We start from the raw sequence: 18,969 nt of genomic DNA, 5'->3' as shown, positions 1-18,969 counted from the left end.
AGCAGTGGCAGTGCTATGGGCAACACGATGCAGCATGATGAGAGGGGTTGCAATGCAGATGCAGCAGTGGCAGTGGCAAGGCCATGGGCAACAGCACGGATGCAGAGGGAGTTGTCGTACAGATGCAGCTGTGGCAGTGGCAAGGCCATGGGTAGCAGTACATGATGCAGTAGTGCAGAAGATGTTGGGCAGCAGGCCTAGCATCAACACAGGGACCGATGCCGAATGACCAAGGTGATGCCTAGTAAGGAGTATTACTATAGCACAGTCCTCGCTAAGAGGGAGTGTTGATTTGGGGTAGCATCGAATGTGATCTAGCCACGAAAATTGGTAGAGGGGCTAAAGCACATGAGATCTCCAATACCCAGAAATGATTTGGGCAGATTCTAAACAGTTTGAGAGATTTAAAATAATTAATATTTTTAATGGAGTCCCTAAGTCTAAACTTAGAGAAAATAAAATATTAATGTGAATTAATATAAAACTGTGTTAGAAGGGTACAAAAGTCATGGATCAAGCCAGAGTTAATCTTAGTCATTGATTAGGGAATTAATCTCGGTTGTTGAATTGTCAGCGAGAAAAGTATAAAAGGAGGCTTGAGGGTCACTTGGAGAACACACCGAGTTGATCGAGATTTCGATTTTCTGGGGCAGGGTTTGCTAAGGAAGTCGAAAGAGTGATCAGAGTTGCAGTTGAGGGGCAGTGAATACAGAAGCACAGAGGTAGAGATAGTACCAAGAGGATCAGTGTAGAAGCCGGGAGAGAGGGACGCAAAGCCAGCCAGAGGTTCACGCAGAGCCAACCAGGGCTCACGCAAAGGCAGCCGGGAGCTGCACAGTTCCTCAGAGAGCCAGCGTGTGTGACGCAGAGGCTCTAATCGCTGACGCAGGGCCTCCAGAGGCTAACGCTGGGCAGACGCTAGGCCAGAAAGGACTGACGCAGTCCTTAGAGGCTCACGTTGGGGTTTTCGTGGGGCAGATTGGAGCTAGGAGTTGTCAAAGTGTTTATGCGGGGTTTCAACCGAAACATCTATCTCCGACTGAGAGGTACAACTGCCAAGATTATTCTCTGTTGGGTGACCCAATTTTGGCACCCAGATTGTATTCTGAAACTGCATAATAATTAAAACCCTCAAATAGCTGCACCGGTTTTCCCACATTGGGTTTTTTCAGGGACATTGGTCCAAAAACAACAGTGTCACTTGTGTGCTTGTTTTGTTTCCTTCAATTGATGATCTATAGTGTGTTGAGCATGTACTTGTATTTATTTTCAATATTTACATGGTAAATAACTTGTTAATTAATCACAACAAGTAGGCAGAAATAAATCAGAAAAGTACATGATGGGTTTCTAACAGGTTAGACTTAGAATTCTAACATCATATAGATAACAAAACACACGTTTCGTGCCCCCGGCAATGATGCCAAAATGTTACCGCTCAAACTAGTAAGGGACCTAAGGGGGATCCCTAAAGGGAAAATGCTAAGCCAAGGACAACAAATGGAGACTTAGCCCACTCTCACCTCAGCGATGGCTCCCTTCTATTTACGAACTTTCACCGATGGGAGGAGACCCAATATGTATGGGAGTCACTAATGAATGATAATTCAATGGATATGAATGACCCAAACTAAACATTTCCCAGAAAGGTTTGAAAGATGGAGCTTGCTTGCACACTAAGCAAGGTAGTATAGATTCTAGGGAAAGGAAGAGAGGATTTCGGGGGTTAGGTGTATGGGAATAGACTTTGTGAAGGAGTTCCCCAAACCCTAAAAGCCTTATTAGAATTGGTATCCCAGATGGTTCTTGAATAATGGTCCTTTGGTAGATCAGTGCTTTAATCTTTGGGAGAAGAGTCTATGTTGAGTAATAGTAGGATTTCTTGGTTCCCAGTCAAAGAGGCATCAAGCTCACTTTGTTTGCCTTCTAGGTCAAGAAGAAACAACTTTGCAGCTTTTATACTTTGATGTGCAAGATGAATGGCTTGTCAAGGTCGAATTTTACCCCTAGGAGATTTCACTCACATTACATGGCCCATACATTGGAGGAATGTTATAATAGAAACAAATTCTACAATATTAAGCAATAATGCATGCAGCAATTAGCCCTAGAATAGTGAAAATCCCAATCCAACATATATGACAAAAGTAAACAAGAATAACACCAAAAGTGTGTGCTTACATGTAATAGAGTATATCCAACCATTCACAATTGACAATAAAGAAGCTCCAAGAGAAGATAGACCAATATCCACACATCAAAACTCATCCATAAAGCTCCAATTCATCCTTAGAAAAAGTGTGAAAATCTCAAGAGAGTGATAAGAGATCCAAAACAAAAGTGATGATGAGAAATGATCTCACATCACTTGTATTTATACACAACTTAGGAGTTCGAATTAGCCTCTTTAGCCTACATAAGCCCCAAAAATAAAATAATGTTATAATAATTCAACTTTTGGTGACAAGCCCACCAAAATAGCTCATAAATGAAAAAGTAAACCTCTCAAGAGGTCAAATAATAATCTATGCATGTCATAGGGCCCTGTAAGAGGCCTAATGAGGTCCATGGGTGCCATAATGAAGTGAAGGACCCTCAAAAGCAGTGGACAAGGGGGTGGCCCCTTGTAATAACCTGTGGTGCTCCAAATGACATCTGGGGGCACACAAGTGTCCTCATAGGTCTCCAAACAAATCGAAGATGCATGTAGATCGCCTGCAAGCGCTAGGATGATGATGTGGGTGATGCCACATCATCGTGCAAGTCCTAGATCATCTGCCAAGTGTATGGTGTAGATCTGGGGCTAGTTGGGCATGATGGATCAAGTGCATCCTCCTTGTCCAATAAGTGAACCACGAGCAATCTCTAAATGGTTGTGGGGATCCATGGAGTGCAATCTGTTGTTGTGGAGGCCCATGGCTCTCAACTCTCACCCTACATTTGCCAGTGTAGCCCTCTGGAGGATTAGGACCCCGTATAGGGAGACCAAAGCCAAGATGGAAACCATCTGCAATCCTGCATAAGATTCAATGTGTCCCCTAGCCTTCTAGTACAACAAGTCATTAGAGAAATCGAGTAAATGAGCTTACCTAATCATGGACCATCGGTCGGACTTCATAATGGCTTGCCCTTCCATAATGGGCTTCGGGATGTGCCAATTTCTCCTAAACTCCAAATGGTGTTAACCAATAATCCTATTAAGTGGTTTCTACTTCTAAAGGGGATAGTATAGTCAAAATACATCCTTCGAGAGGTGGTGGCATGTGACAGGCAGGTGAATGGAGTAAGGAATGAGAAGGGGTAACCTTGGGTCACATGTTGGAGTGCGAGGGTGGCTAATAAGAAAAAAGCCCACACTTGGGTTCATAATGTGTAGGAGGGAGCAATCGTGGTACATGAGGTGCCCTGACCTTGATTTTTCCACCCTTCTTTATATGCCTTTTGCCTCTTCATGATTTTCTTTGATTGATTGCTCGGGGCTCAAGGGGTTAGAGCATGATGTATAAGATATAACAGTGAATTCCCGCTTTTAAGGTGGGGCGGTTCATTGCCCACCAGGGGTTGGGACAATCATGGGTTCTTGTATGATGAAGAAGGCTCATAGAAATTGTAGGAACTGTTGAGAAATCTAGGGCATTCAATGTTAACAATTTCTCTGCTTGATAATTGCTTGTGATATGCTTGTTCTTCAGTTACTTATGATCTTTCACTTTGTTAGTCTATTAGTGTGTTCTTTTTCATCAAGACATTTACCAAAATAAAGACAAGTGACACAAAATATAGGCTTCTCCAGCCAGGGCCAAAACCTCTCACCTCTAGAGAGGAAAACTCGATAAAATTTTTGTTCCAGATCTTCAATTGATAAGTACCAAGACCATAACACTGACCCTTGACTCTAGTATCCTCTTCAAGAACCTTGTCACCAATCTAGTCTTCCTTTTACTTGCTTCTCTTGTTCCTTCTAGAGAAACTCGGTCTCTACTTCTTATGTTGCACCTTCACAATTGCCCTAGAGAATCTCGATCTCTACTTTTCTATTCCAAAGGATTGCTTCCTTCGCTATCCCAAAAGAAACCTATTCACTGCCTCCCAGAAGATTCCTTTTTCGCTGCCCTAGAAGATATTGTTGCCCCAAAAGAATCTACTTCGTTGTCCTAGAAGAATCTACTTCGCTACTCCAAAAGATTCTGCTTCGATTTACCCAAAAGATTCTTCCTTCGATACCCTAGAAGAGTGGCCTTTTTACCTTAGAGAAAACCCTTTCTTACTACATCTTTTTCGCGCTTCTTCACTGGAATTGAGTTCGAACTTGATCCGTAGAATGGAGAATGAGTTCCCCTACTTATGCCCCTCTTCTATGGGTCTTTAGGCCGACCTGACAGCTAGATGTAGGCCGACTTGTTCTACCAGCTCCTTCAATGTTTGTAGGCCGACTTGTTCTGGCAACTCGTTCAATATTTGTAGGCTGACTTGAAGAGGTTTGGTGACAAGTTCTTTGGAGGATACTTTGCATAGATAATATGACCTTTTACAAAGTGTAACATGACTTCATTTACATGACAATGACTCTTATATTTTATGACTAGATGACAAATAAATCCTAAAGACTCTCAATGGGAGTCTTGACTCAAAAACAAAATCCTTGCTCATGAAACCCCTTAAGCAAGTCAATATAATAATTTTCCTTTTTCTTATTTTACATCTCTTTACATAAAATCATAATTACATGTCATTATGAAGACCAAACCTAGTTACATCTTTCAAGACTCCCTCTTAACTAGGGAGGTATTCATGATGGTACCTTGGACTTTCTCAATCTAAAGAATTTCTCCTAAGTATAATTCAGATTTGTAACTCATTTGTATAGCATCATACCAACCAGCATTTATGTAGCAAGGCCTTGACTAACAGCGCTATCCATAGAGAAAAATGTTGGCGAGACAAATAATTTATAGACATCTTTATCATTGTCTCTCTCAAAACATACCCCACCCAAGTTCTCTCAGGATATGCTCCATGAGGACTATTCCTTTCTTGGACTCCCCAGTCCCCAAAAGAATATCGGTCCCCCACGACTACTCTTCCATGGGATTCCCTAACTCATCCCACCAGAGCATCGGATGCCAAATGATTACACAATCCTCCATTCTGTCTTCTCAGGTGAAGCACAGAATAACATGTCTATCGCTCCTTCTTATACCAGGAGATTTTATTCCTTTGATGTACCCATTCCTATCACAGAGGAATGTACCTAAGCTTACGGCTTAGAAATTTCCAAGTTTCTTCCAAGTAAGAAACTTCTTCTCAGGCTCCCTCTTAACCAGGGACCTATAGAACACTTAGCTGCATGAAGAGCTCCTTTCTTCGATGTCATGAATTTCTTTTAAGGAGTCTTCAACTTTTGGGAACTTTTGTATATAGGGCACAGATCATCCATCACTTTTGTCCATGAGTTAGTCATGTCCCTAACTCATCAGAAAGTGATCCATCAGATTTTCCATCTAGATTTGCTTCATGTCATTCTGCTTTCATGCCATATTTCTGGAAGAACATTACATCCTTCCATATGGTCTGCTTGGAAGTCATTCACAGATCTTCCCTTTTACAGTTCTACATAAGCCCAACCAAATGTTAGTTCAAAAATAATCAATGTACACTTCAAATTAGAATTACCTTTGTGATGATCTTTCACCATGACATCTTCCTGTAAGTATCGGCATCCTGCATGCAAATTAACACATCTTTCACATATTTCAGTGTCAAGGGTCTCCATCTTTTCCAACTTCTTCTGAAAGATATTCTAGTCAAATCTTCTTAGACCTTGAATGCCTTTTATCATCGTTTGTATATTATCACGATCTCTTCCTTTCTTTTCACACACTTCATTCCCATAAGCTTCCAATCTTGATTGTAGTCAGCTTCCTTATGTTGCATATATTATGTTGATTTCATCTAGTGTGACTTATGCTCTTCTGCAATACCTAGGAGGAGGAGATCCTTTCTTCTCTAGATCATATTGTAACCATATGACTTTCATAATAATCCATGTGAGCATACCTCATTTTTCTTTCAGTCATCCAGACTTCCTGTAGTAGCTTCATCCAAAGGGACTTTATCCTTCAGACCTGCTTTCCTTGTTGTGTCATCATATTATTCCTTGAATCCCACAAGTTGGAATTCCTTAATGAAAAACTTTTGCTTCCTTTCTCTATCGGTGAGTCCTTTTATGAGAATTCTATCAGAGAAACTTGAGGATATTTTATGTCCTCATCCTGCAGATGTTTTCTGTCGATGATGATCTTTTGCTTCTTATAAATACTCGTGAGGTTTCCTAAGAGCTTCCTAATTAGTAGGATTTGGACCAGACATACTTTCTTCCCATGTCATGAGCTCTTACTTCTAATGTTTCTATGTTATTTTTCTAATGAGATGCATCCTATCTAATTTTAAACTGCATCAAGACCATAATTTACAAGTGAAAAGTACCTTCTTGAGAAGAAGATCATCTCAATCATAGTAGAGATCTTTTACTTCTTCATTCTTAGGCTTCTTGGACTCAGGTTCTTGCACTTCTTCAGTAATGTGTGCTCCTTCTCTATTCCTCTTGTCCTTACCACAATTAGGACAATCTCTTTTGTAGTGTCCAAGTTCCTGACATCCGAAGCACCTTATCTTATCCATGTTATTTTTCCTTGAGGGACCAAACTTTCCAAATTTTCCCTTTCTTCTTGTCATTGTAGCATATGCTTGATTTTGTTTGCTTGGTCCAACATCAACCTTTTCTTTTAGTCTAGTTTCTTCGATCTTACATAGTGACCATAAATCTTGAAATGGAGTAGTTTCTTTCTTCCCATATAAGCTTGAAGTGAAGCTGCCCCATTCTTCCGGTAGTGCATTTAGTACCACTGTGGTCATCTCTCTATCAGACATAACTTCTCCTAGTTCTTGTAGTTGATCTCGAATTTTTGATATCCTCATGAAGTATGAGGCTATTCCATCTTCCTTGGATATATTTAGCTTGTAGAGTTCTTGCCTTAAGGAGATTACTTCTCCTGCGGTACTTACAGAAAACAACTCTACTAGTTTGTCATATATAGCTTTTGCAGTTTCTAATTTTGATACATATGGGATTAGAGAGTCTTTTATGGATTCTATAAGAATCATTTGAGTTCTCACTTCTCCCTTCGTGTATTTAGCATGAGCTTGAGTATCCTCTTTTGGAGGTTGGGTTATTGATCCCTTAATGTGAACCATGACCTCATTCTCAATAAGATTGAGGTCAGTACTTTTCTTCCATGCAAGGAAGTTTGCAACCCCAACTAGTTTATTGCTTTCCTTGCAAAAAAATATTTTGATATTATCGGATATAGTCATGGACTTACTTGTCAAATTGTTGCTTGCTTCCTCCTTCTTGATGTTGATGGATGGCCCTTTTGATGAGAGAGAGCTTGATTTATGATCCTTTGATGATCTGAAGTGCTTCTAGGGTTTTACTTTTTCTTCCTGCTTCCTTCTTATGATGTAGGTCTTGGAATTGTTGATAACCTTTGACTTGCTTTGATTCCCTTTTTGAAGTTTGATTTGTATGTCAGCTTGCTTTGTCTGCCCTTTCATGTCTTCATCACCTTAGCTCCAATACCATGTTGAGAAATATAGGGCATTCAATGTTAACAATTTCTCTGCTTGATAATTGCTTGTGATATGCTTGTTTTTCGATTACTTATGATCTTTCACTTTGTTTGTCTATTAGTGTGTTCTTTTTCATCAAGACAATTACCAAAATAAAAACAAGTGACACAAAATATAGGCTTCTCCCGCCAAGGCCAAAACCTCACCTTTAGAGAGGAAAACCCGATAAAATTCTTCTTCTAGATCTTCAATTGATAAGTACCAAGACCATGACACTGACCCTTGACTCTAGTATCCTCTTCAAGAACCTTGTCACCAATCTAGTCTTCCTTGTCCTTCCTTCTCTTGTTTCTTCTAGAGAAACTCAATCTCTACTTCTTATGTTGCACCTTCACAATTTCCCTAGAGAATCTCGGTCTCTAGGTCTTCTAGAGAAACTCGGTCTCTACTTTTCTATTCCAGAGGATTCCTTCCTTCACTATCCCAAAAGAAACTTATTCACTGCCTCCCAAAAGATTCTTTTTTCACTGCCCCAAAAGATACTGCTGCCCCAAAAGATTCTACTGCACCAGAAGAATCTACTTCGCTGTCCTAGAAGAATCTACTTCGCTGCTCCAGAAGATTCTGCTTCGATTTACCCAAAAGATTATTCCTTCGATACCTTAGAAGAGTGTCCTTTTTACCTTAGAGAAAACCCCTTCTTACTGCCTCTTTCGCACTACATTGTGCACTTCTTTGCTGGAATTGAGTTCGAACTTGATGCTTATAATGGAGGCCGATTTCCCCTACTTATACCCCTCTTCTCTAGATATTTAGGCCGACCTGAAAGCTAGATGTAGGCCAACTTGTTCTGGCAGCTCCTTCAATGTTTGTAGGCCGACTTGAAGAGGTTTGGTGACAAGTTCTTTGGAGGATACTTTGCATAGACAAGATGACCTTTTACAAAGTGTAACATGACTTCATTACATGACAATACTCTTATATTTTATGACTAGATGACAAATAAATCCTAAAGACTCTCAATGGGAGTCTTGACTCAAAAACAAAATCCTTGCTCATGAAACCCATGAAGCAAGTCAATATGATAAGTTTCATTTTTCTTATTTAGATCTCTTTACATAAAATCATAATTACATGTCATTATGAAGACCGAACCTAGTTACATCTTTCAACAGGAACTAGGGTGATGGCCATGATGATGAGGTAGAGCTCATGCATTGGCTTTTGCCCACATGCTAAATGTGGTTGATCCGGCCATCTTTTGCATTTTGTGGTACATTTTCCTATTGAATGTGGCCATATATGATTTTATATTTCTTTTTAGCTGCATCAACCTCTATGCTTCATTTCAGGCCATGGCCCAAGGTGTGGGCAAGGGGAAGGGGCATGCTAACCCTATGTGGACCCAGTGGGGGAATGTGGACCTAGGTGGGAGAAATGATGAATGGGGTAAAAATGAATGGAAAGAGGGTAATATAAGCGGATAAGGGAGTGGGACCACGCAACCAGAATCGGGGTTTCCCATGAAATACCATCCCTAGAGCCAAATGGTCAGTAAAAGAGATCCCACGGGACTAGAATCCAAGGTTAATACCTAAAAGGGGTCTAGGGGACAAGGGCACAGACCTAACCCATTCTTTCCGCCGAATCCCCCCATTAATCCATGCCCAGAAGTGTCCATGATAAGCAAACTACAATACTTAATTTCCAAATGACAAGGCATACCTTTAGATTCGGGAGGCCCACCTTCAAACATACGATCATGGCAGATGGGCGAGGGACCACATGGCTGACTCAGGTGGCAGAGAAAATGGCACAATGAGCTAGCTGGTGGCTGCAAGGGGTTGCCGGCTGAGGACCATCTTGGAGAAAAAAATTCTCTGGGGGATATTACCCACAAAAAGGTGGGTAACAGGGCCATTTTCCCAAGACAGGAGGCTATGTAAGTTCCAAGGTTATTTTGATGAAGAACTATGATTGGGCAGAGAATTTGTTTGTGTCATTGTGATTGAGATCAGTATATTTGCTTTCGCTGAATTTTCTTGTGTTAGGAACCTAGTTGTGCATTTAAATCAATGAATCATTTTTTCTACTAGAAATTTAAGTGTCAGGTGCTAGGTTTGCAAAAATCTAACACTTTTAAGATGGGGGATCCAATGATTTTTAACTCAGATCCTTGTCTAAAACAATTGCTTGGAATGTCGACATTTTCCCCAGAGCTCGATCAACATCTGAGCCAAGAAAGCAGAATCCAACTTACTAAATAATGATTGAAAATGAGTAGATCTAACATAAAGTGAAATTGAAAAGGCACAAACACGGCATTGCTAAAATGCACAAATCAAACATGTCGACTGGTTTTGAATGTCCCAAACTAGTAGAGTTTCAGTATACCAAATACTACTAAAAGAACAAATAACATCTTCAAAACCATATTGAGTAAAGCAGCTCTCCAAAAGTTTTGCCCGACTCAAAGTTGACCAACAACAATACCTGACATGGTTAAGATAGGGATATACAAGCCCGAGCCATGATGACCTAGGCCATATTAGGTCAACTGCTGATTTGTGGTAGCATCGGATGGGCTCTAGCCATGAAAAATGGAGGAGAGGCTAAAGCGCATGAGATCTCCAAGACCCAGAAATGGTTTGGGGAAATTCCACCTGGTTAGAGAGATATTAAAATAATTGATATTTTTAATGGGGTTCCTAAGTCTAAACTTAGGAAAATTAAAATATTAATGGGTATTAATATAAAACTGGGTGAGAATGTTCTAAATGACATGGATCAAGCCAAATCTAATCTTAGTCGTTGATTAGAGACTTAATCTCGGTCGTTGAAGACTCAACAGGAAAAGTATAAGAAGAGGCTTGAGGGTCAGTTGGAGACACACCAAGATTGATCAGTCAGTTCGATTTTCTGGAGCGGGGCTTGCTGAGAAAATTCAAACAAGTGATTTGTTGCAGCGAGGGGCAGTGAGTACATAGCAGAGAGGCAGAGATAGTGCCTGAGGGTCAGCGCAATGACTGAAGAGGCTGATGAAAAGGCATCCAAAGCTACGCAGAGGCAGCTAGAGACTACCCAGAGGCTGAGGGGCTTGCGTGGGTGATGCAGAAGGCTAGAGAGCTGACGCAGAGAGGCAGAAGGCCGACACAAAGGGTTCCAGAGCTACGTTGAGGCTAGCAAGGCTGACGTAGTGCCTAGGAGAAGCGCCGGAAGGATTTTCGTGGGGCAGACTAGCTGAATATTTGTCTTCGAGAAGAGGTATTACTCCCATGTAACAATTTCTGTTGAGTGAGCCAGTTCGGCACCCTAGTTGTACTCAAGAAATTTGCATAATAATAAAATCCTCAGAACTGTTGCACCGGTTTTCCCGCATTGGGTTTTTCCGGGGACGATTGTCTAAAGATAACGGTGTCCCTTGTGTGTTCGTCTATTATTTCAGTCGCTGATCTGTATATGAGTTAAAGGTTGCATTTGTGTTTATTTCAGTGTTTATATTTATAAATAACTTGTTAACGGAATAAATAAGTAGGAGGAATAAACCAAATAATGCAGTAGGGATTTCTAACGTGTCAGACTTAGAAATTTCAACATCAACTCATTAAGTGACCCTAACTAGTTGACCCAATACACACCTAAGAGCATCAGCATAAATGTTTTTTTTCCTATTGCACATGACTCAAAGGATAGTATCAAATAAGATATTAATCACTATATTGGCATATATTGGGTTGACTCCTACTTTAGAATCAATATTGCGGACAAAAGAAGATTACATGATGAAGCTAAAATAAGAAGAAAGCAAAGCCACCTGCTTTACACTAGGTACCATCCTCGGATTGGGCGGAGGTGCCCGGAAGTTTCCTAGAGAGTTAAATCCAAGGGAAAAAACACCTGTATTTTAGAGTAACTGTATCAAAGGATAAGAAACCTGAATTTACATATTGAACTACTAAGAACAGAACATAACACAACAAAGAAAGCGTTCAAATGAAATATTGAGAATATCTTCATTTAGTTATAGACTGCTTACTATAATTGCAAAGATCCCATTTTAATGCCTTGAAATTCAAAGACAATTTGATTACCATTGTTAGACATCAGTCCAGTACCTCAGCCAAAGCAACACACCTGTTCATTTTTCAGGTTATTGGAGGCATTCTTCAACAGAGATTTATCTGTTGTTAGTTCAGACCAACTGTTATCTCCTTTTCCACCATCTGCATGAGGAGAGTTCCTGTCATTCTGAAATCTACCATGGGTTCTCTTCTGACAAATAATCTCAACCTGTTCAAAATGGAAGTAAGTTAAAGCCATGCCAGCAATTTGTTACACTCCTGAAAAAGGTTAATAATGAGCAGTCTCCAAATTGCTTCTACAAGGTTTTAGCTTTAAGCATGAACCTTTTAAAAAACCAAACATGTAGAGAGAGAGAGAGAGAGAGATAGCAAAGCAAATTTGAGCAACAGCTTGATGGGGATGCAGGTTAACTGTTGTTGGGATGTCCATCTCTCATGGTAAACCCCTAATTATGGTTGCCAGTAATACAATTCTACAGGATTTCAAATTGTGACAATGTAGACTTATTCCAAACCACTATATAAAATATATTGCCCATATCGTCAGTCCTGATATAAAATGTATATATATGCATTATGCATTCTCAGTAGAAAACCACCCTAACATTATTGTTATAATATTATGTAGTTATCTAATCAGCCCATTCTTCAAACGTAGAATTCAGGTTTGTTTAGCAGTGTTAACCAATAGTTTGTTTTTTCAACTTTATAGAAACCCGGGACAAGCCAGTAGCTCTACAAAAGGTAACTTCCATTAATTCTTCTTCATCGATAAATAGTTTGTTAATGTATCAATGGCAATACACAGCAGAGGAAAAGTAATAAATGTAATATTACTCCATCTAAAATTTGATCTATAACTTGATTCCAGGTAAGTAATAGTACCAACTGAACTATTATCGATGGATAGGCACTTTTAAGATCTCTGTGAGCTCTAGGAAGCACATTTTAATCATCCTTATGTATCTGGGTAGCATAAGCTAATTGGACTTAATAGTTACTGCATGTTCAAAATAACAAATGCAATGTGAAAACCTAATAAAGCTTATTTACAAAGCTGGTACTTCTATCCGTGACACAACTTAGAGGCAGATGTTGCATACCAATAATGGACTATTGCATCGGAGAAACCTTCAAACATAACTGAGTAAAGTAATCAGGAAGCAAATCTTTCAGAGAACCCAAGGAAAATATTTTGATAGGAGTAAGAGAATTATGGTCATTAATATAGCCAACTGAGTAGGTGGTCTTGACAAAATGTTTTCATAAGAGTAAGTGAACTATGTTCATTGCAAAAGCCGTCTTTCTAGGTGGCCCAGACCATGGTACAGGCACCTGCTCTGTTTTCATAAACAAAAAGGAAGTACAAGCATAAATTGTGGACTGCTTGATTTTAATATCCCCCAACTAAGCTTGCTATTGAACTTACTAAGATAAGATAAGCAAAGTCCTAACACCATTACCAAGGATCGAATCAAATGTATGAAGATATGATACGAAACTCCTTTTAGAAGTATTACAGAACCATCTTTCTAGACAAATAACAGCCCTGTACCCACACAGCTACCAATTCCACAATCATCAACAATCATTGACATCAATTGTGAGCACTTACTCTATGCCCTCCTATACATCTGCCACACTGAAACCAAGCATATTTCATCACCATACTGTTGATATTTGTAGCTTAGGCCAGTACTTCTACAGAGGCCTATGTGTCTAGGCGCGTAGGATTCGCCCATAGTCTCCTTGGATACTTGCTCTACTGTGAGCAAATTGCTAATGTAACTTAGCCTAAGTCTAACTTAGAAAAAAGCACATATTGAGCTAAAGAAACTTAAAAAAAGCAAAGTAAACTACTTTAATGAATATGTTTTAATCTCAAGTGAGGCAAGATCTAATCTCAACCATCAATCACTTTGGAGATTACGGTTAGGGATTTAACTCAATGTAAAGTTATAAAAGCAAGGCTAAGGAGATGGGAAAGACACACTACAATAGCACAATATTGAGAAAGGCATCTCAGTGAGGAGTGTGTTGGGTCCGAGGGAGTGAAGAGGGGCTACAAATCCAAAATCCAGATTTGTAGAGAAAATCGAACATCAATCTAAGGCAGATCTGCTAGATCAAATCTAGGTTTATTTTGTATTTTTTGCTTTCTCAGTTGAGCCATTATCCCAAGATGAGAGCCCAGGTGGTTTTGAATCATTGTTAATGATAAACTAATTTTTTTGGGCAAAATTTGTTTGTGTCATTTTGTGAGATTGGTTATCTTTTGCTTCTACTAACTAGGTTCGTGTAAGTTATTTATTAGATCTGCAATCTGCTAGGTTAATAATTTACCAAGTGCTAGGTATAACGAAAATTTAACATGGTAACAGAGCATAAACCCTAAACTGATCTCAGAATCATAGGTGCCAGGTTCGTATTGGATTATCGAGGACCAAGTCTACCCGCAATCATATGAAGGCAAGAAAAAAAATTAAGTGGCCAAAGGAACTCGACCATATAGACCATACAGCGGTATAAACATTTAAAAAAGGGCCGAAGACAATTTTCGGAGTTTGAAAATCTTTTGGTTGATTTAAACAAAAAAAAAAAGATGCGTTGAGGGTGGTGCCGTGGGCGGCCAATAGGCTTGACGGCCCACCTAGCAACACCCAACTGCCAGCGCAAAGCAGGCAAGGCAAACAACCAATGGTTGCATCCATAACAAGAGAAGACCCGATAGGATTCAAGAAAACTGCAAGGTTGTGACAGCTTGTCGAGGAGGCAAGACAATCAAACGTGACGGACGAACACTGCGCAAGGTTTGAACACAAGCAAAGAAGTTGAAGCTACCAGGAAGAAAGGTCAACTAGTCGCAAAGGTTAGGGTTGCATTGGTCAAGTGCCAAGTAGAAACAGGGCCGCCAGGAAGGGCCTATAGATGCAGGACATGTTTTTGCAATAGATTCGACTAGTCACACTCGAAGGGAGCACAAGACTTCGCAAGGAGGGTGCAAACAAGTGGACCAACCCCCAGCAATGCAAGAATCAGTAGTCAAACTAAAGGAAGATTATGTGAGTCAGCATATAGTAGCATGGTCAATGCTAACAACAGCACAAAGGCGTGTCAGTATAGGTGGTTGTTGTAGCTAGCAGTGAACACAGCATCCATTAAGAGGAAACGTCCCATAAAACAAGGGTCGCAACCAAGCCGCATCGATGCAGGGAGGCTTGATGATGGGTGGCAGCCCAAAGGTGGTTGGTTGTTGGACCAAGTGCACCAACTACAAGGGGCTACAGGGGTTGAATGTGGAGCAGTAAACAGTCACAAATTTGCAGGGACACAGCAGACTGGACAATCAATGGTAGCAAGGTCAACAGGGACCGGTTGCCAGTGGAAGTTGTTAAACTAAGATCGCAAAGTAAAAGCAATGAGATAGACAATGTTTGCACTAGGAGAGTTGACGGAGTTTGTCAGGACGAGAGGCGGCCCACCATTGAGACAACCTAACTGCAAACGCAAGGCCATATAGGTCGTACAACAGCATAGTCAATAGATGGGCACAGGCCAAGTTGAGCGAAGGTTTGGTGCCCAAGTTCATGGGTACAATAGCTAGTCTGTAGAGCATCATGTTGTGGGCAGAATGTTGCACTGGCTATGGTCAAGTTGTTGCAGGATGTTTTGGCTAGCTAGAAGTCATTAGGCAGGGGATCTGTCGCAACAGGCACATGCCGATAGTGGCCAACAGAGCATGGTACGAAGGATAGTACTAGCAGGACTGGTAGAGGTCAGCCCTCAAAGGGAGACTGCACCAATTGAGGGTATGGCAATAGATTTCATGGATGTCTCAAAGGACCGAGACAAATCCATGAGGGAGATCCTAATCTATAAATCAGCATATTTCCTGAGAGTAACAGAAGGACTTAGCACAGGAAGAAGCAGAGCAATGATATAGAACAAGGAGTAGGCAGCTCCGAAGGTTGAGCAACTCAGAGGGATTCAGCCTTTAGTTTCAAGAGGGGAGGAAAAATCAATGAATTCCCATAAGTTTCTCAAGAAGGATCCTTGCTACAAGATGACCTTACAGGATGTTCAAGAGCAAGAGGCTTTTAGGAACGAGTTCATAGGGAGCGGGTCTTCAAGGATGATGGCAGGGAAGTCTTCTAGTTCAAAGGGACCAGCCATGGCAGTAGATGTAAATCCAGGATTGGAGCTAATTCCAGGTGGCAGAAGTACATCCCTCGCTAAGAGGGAGTGTTGATGTTTGTAGCTCATGCAGGTACTTCTACACAGGCCTATGTGTTTAGGCGTGGAAAAGTCACCCATAGTCTCCATAGGTACTTGCTCTGGTGTAGCCCCAAGGGATAGCTCAATTGGTCGAGTTCCCGTTACGAAGTACCTTGCCAATTGGGAGGTCACAGGGTCAAATCTCCTCGATGCCCTTAGGGTTAGGCCCGACCAAATAAGCCAGCGGGTATATCCCTTCAGGTGAATCTGCCCAGATTATTACCCGTGGATGTATCCGCCACTCAGTGACCATGAAGTGTTGGAATTTCTAAGCCTGACTATTAGAAACCCTTCATGTACTTTACTGATTTATTCCTGCCTACTTGTTATGTTAATTAACAAGTTATTTACCATGTAAATACTGGAAATAAATACAAGTACATGCTCAACACATTACAGATCATCAACTGAAGGAAACAAAACAAGCACACAAGTGACACCGTTGTTTTTGGACCAATGTTCCTGGAAAAACCCAATGCGGGAAAACCGGTGCAGCTATCTGAGGGTTTTATTATTATGCAGTTTTTAAATACAATTTGGGTGCCAAAACCGACTCACCCAACAGAGAACAATCTTGGCAGTAGTACCTCTCTACTTGGAAGCAGATATTCCATCTGAAACCCCGGATAAACACTCCGACAGCTCCCAGCTCCAATCTGCCCCACGAAAACCCTAGCATCAGCCTCTAGGGACTGCGTCAGCTCTTTCTGGCCCAGCGTCAGCCCAATAACCCCTGCGTCAACCTCTGGAGGTATTGCGTCAACCTCTAGAGGCACTACGTCAACCTCTGGAGGCATTGCGTCAACCTCTAGAGCCTCTACGTCACCCACGCTGGCTCTCTGAGGCACTGCGCAGCTCCTGGCTGCCTCTGCGTGGGCCCTAGCTGGCTCTGCGTGGCCTCTGGCTGGCTCTGCGTCCCTCTCTCTCGGCTTCTGCGCTGATTCTCCCGGTACCCTCTCTGCTTTTGTATTCACTGCCCCTTAGCTGCAACTCTAATCACTCTTTCGACTTCCTCAGCAAACCCTACCCCAGAAAATTGAAATCTTGATCAACTCGGTGTGTTCTCCAAGTGACCCTCAAGCCTCCTTTTATACTTTTCTCGTTGACAATTCAACGATCGAAATTAAGTCCCTAATCAACGGCTAAGATTAATTCTAGCTTGATCCATGACTTTTGGACCATTCTAACATAGTTTTATATTAATAAACGTTAATATTTTATTTTTCCTAAGTTTTCACTTAGGGACTCCATTAAAAATATTAATTATTTTAATATCTCTCAAATTGTTTAGAATCTGCCCAAACCATTTCTGGGTATTGGAGATCTCATGTGCCTTAGCCTCTCCACCAAAATTCAAGGCTAGAACACATCTGATGCTACCCCAAATCAACATGAAACACAGTTGAAAAAAAAAAGTGTTTGCTCTAGTGTGAGCAGTTGCCAATGTAACTTAGCCTAAGTCTAACTTAGGAGAAAACACATATTATTATGTTGGCTAATTGAGCTAAAGAAACTTAGGAAAAGTAAAGTAAATTACCTTAATGAATATGTTTTAATCTCAACCATTGATCTTGAGTGAGGCGAGATCTACTCTTAGTCGTCAATCACTTTGGAGATTAGGGTTAGGGATTTAGCTCAATGTAAAGTTATAAAAGCAAAGTTAGGGAGATGAGAAAGACACACTACAGCAACACAAGATTGAGTGAGGCATCTCAGTGAGCAGTGTATTGGGTCTGAGGGAATGTAGAGATATTGGAGATCCAGATCTACAAAGAAGGTCAAGCATCAATCTAGGGCAGACCTGCTAGAACAAATCTAGGTAGTTTGTATTTTGTACCTTCTCAGTTGGGCCATTATCTCAGGACAGGAGCCCAAGTAGGATCTAAATCGTTCTTAATGATGAACAGACATGACTGGACAAAATCCGTTTGTGCCATTTTGTGAGATTGGTTATCTTTTACTTCCACTAACTATGTTAAGAATCTAGTTGTGTAAGTTATTCAGTAGATCTGCAATCTGCTAGGTTAATCATTTATAGGGTGCTAGGTTTAACGGAAATTTAACACATACTCTAGGACGAAAAGGCATTGTTGTTATTGGACAAAGTCCACATTTTAGAAAAAAAATCCAAATTGATGACTATCCAAGACATTACCAATGAAACAAATAAGGTTGGGCATCAAATGTGAAAGCACAACCCCATGCGTACATGACAATATAACTTGAAACTGGCAAATGGGGAAATAACTTGGGCAAACCATAACATTTCAAGTCTTCTTTTGCTTTTTTCCTCGAAATACAGGTACAAATACAGATACAGGAGCATATTACATAAAAATCCCTACAAAAGGAATGCCTCCTGGTAACTGAGAGGGCTCGAAGCATCAAGGATCAAACCAAATGTATGAAGATATGATATGAAACTCCTTTTACAAGTACAACAGAACCATCTTTCTAGACAAATAACAGCCCTGTACCTACACAGCTACCAATTCTGCAATAATCAACAATCATTGACATCAATTGTGAGCACTCACTCCATGTCCTGCTATATATCTGACATACTGAAACCAAGCACATCTTATCACCATACTCGAGAACCAAAAGTGCATTGTTATTCTTAGACACGGTCCACATTTTAGGAAAAGATCAAATTGATGACTATCAATTAGGTAATCCAAGACAGTGCCAATGAAACAAATAAGGTTGGGCATCAAATGTGAAAACACAACCCTGTGCGTACATGAGAATATAACTTGAAGCTGGCAAATAGGGAAATACCTCGGGCAAACCAAAACATTCCACTACTGTGAAGATTTCTTTTGGTTTTTCCCTCGAAATACAGTTATAAATACAGATACAGGAGCATCTTACATAAAAAGCCCTGCGAAAGGAATGCCTCCTGGTAACTGAGAGGGCTAGAAGCATAAAGGATCAAACCAATTATATGAAGATATGATATGAAATTTCCTTTACAAGTATA

General features: G+C 40.6%; 1 protein-coding gene across 1 annotated transcript in view; it reads right to left on the bottom strand.

Moving 5' to 3' along the window:
• Positions 1-18,969, bottom strand: part of DEG2 (DEGP protease 2) — a 381,058-nt gene that overhangs the window by 360,657 nt on the left and 1,432 nt on the right. Inside the window, exon 2 of the mRNA XM_089401871.1 lies at positions 11,764-11,919. Within this exon, the coding sequence (XP_089257997.1) occupies positions 11,764-11,919 (156 nt within the window). The remainder of the gene's footprint in view (positions 1-11,763; positions 11,920-18,969) is intronic.

Source organism: Pinus tabuliformis, chromosome 2_1 (assembly GCF_031772625.1).
Source record: "Pinus tabuliformis cultivar Carrire ecotype Pingquan chromosome 2_1, CPIR1, whole genome shotgun sequence".
Lineage (NCBI taxonomy): Eukaryota > Viridiplantae > Streptophyta > Pinopsida > Pinales > Pinaceae > Pinus > Pinus tabuliformis.
Note: the sequence above shows the minus strand (reverse complement) of the source record. Positions and strands in the feature narration are given on the sequence as shown.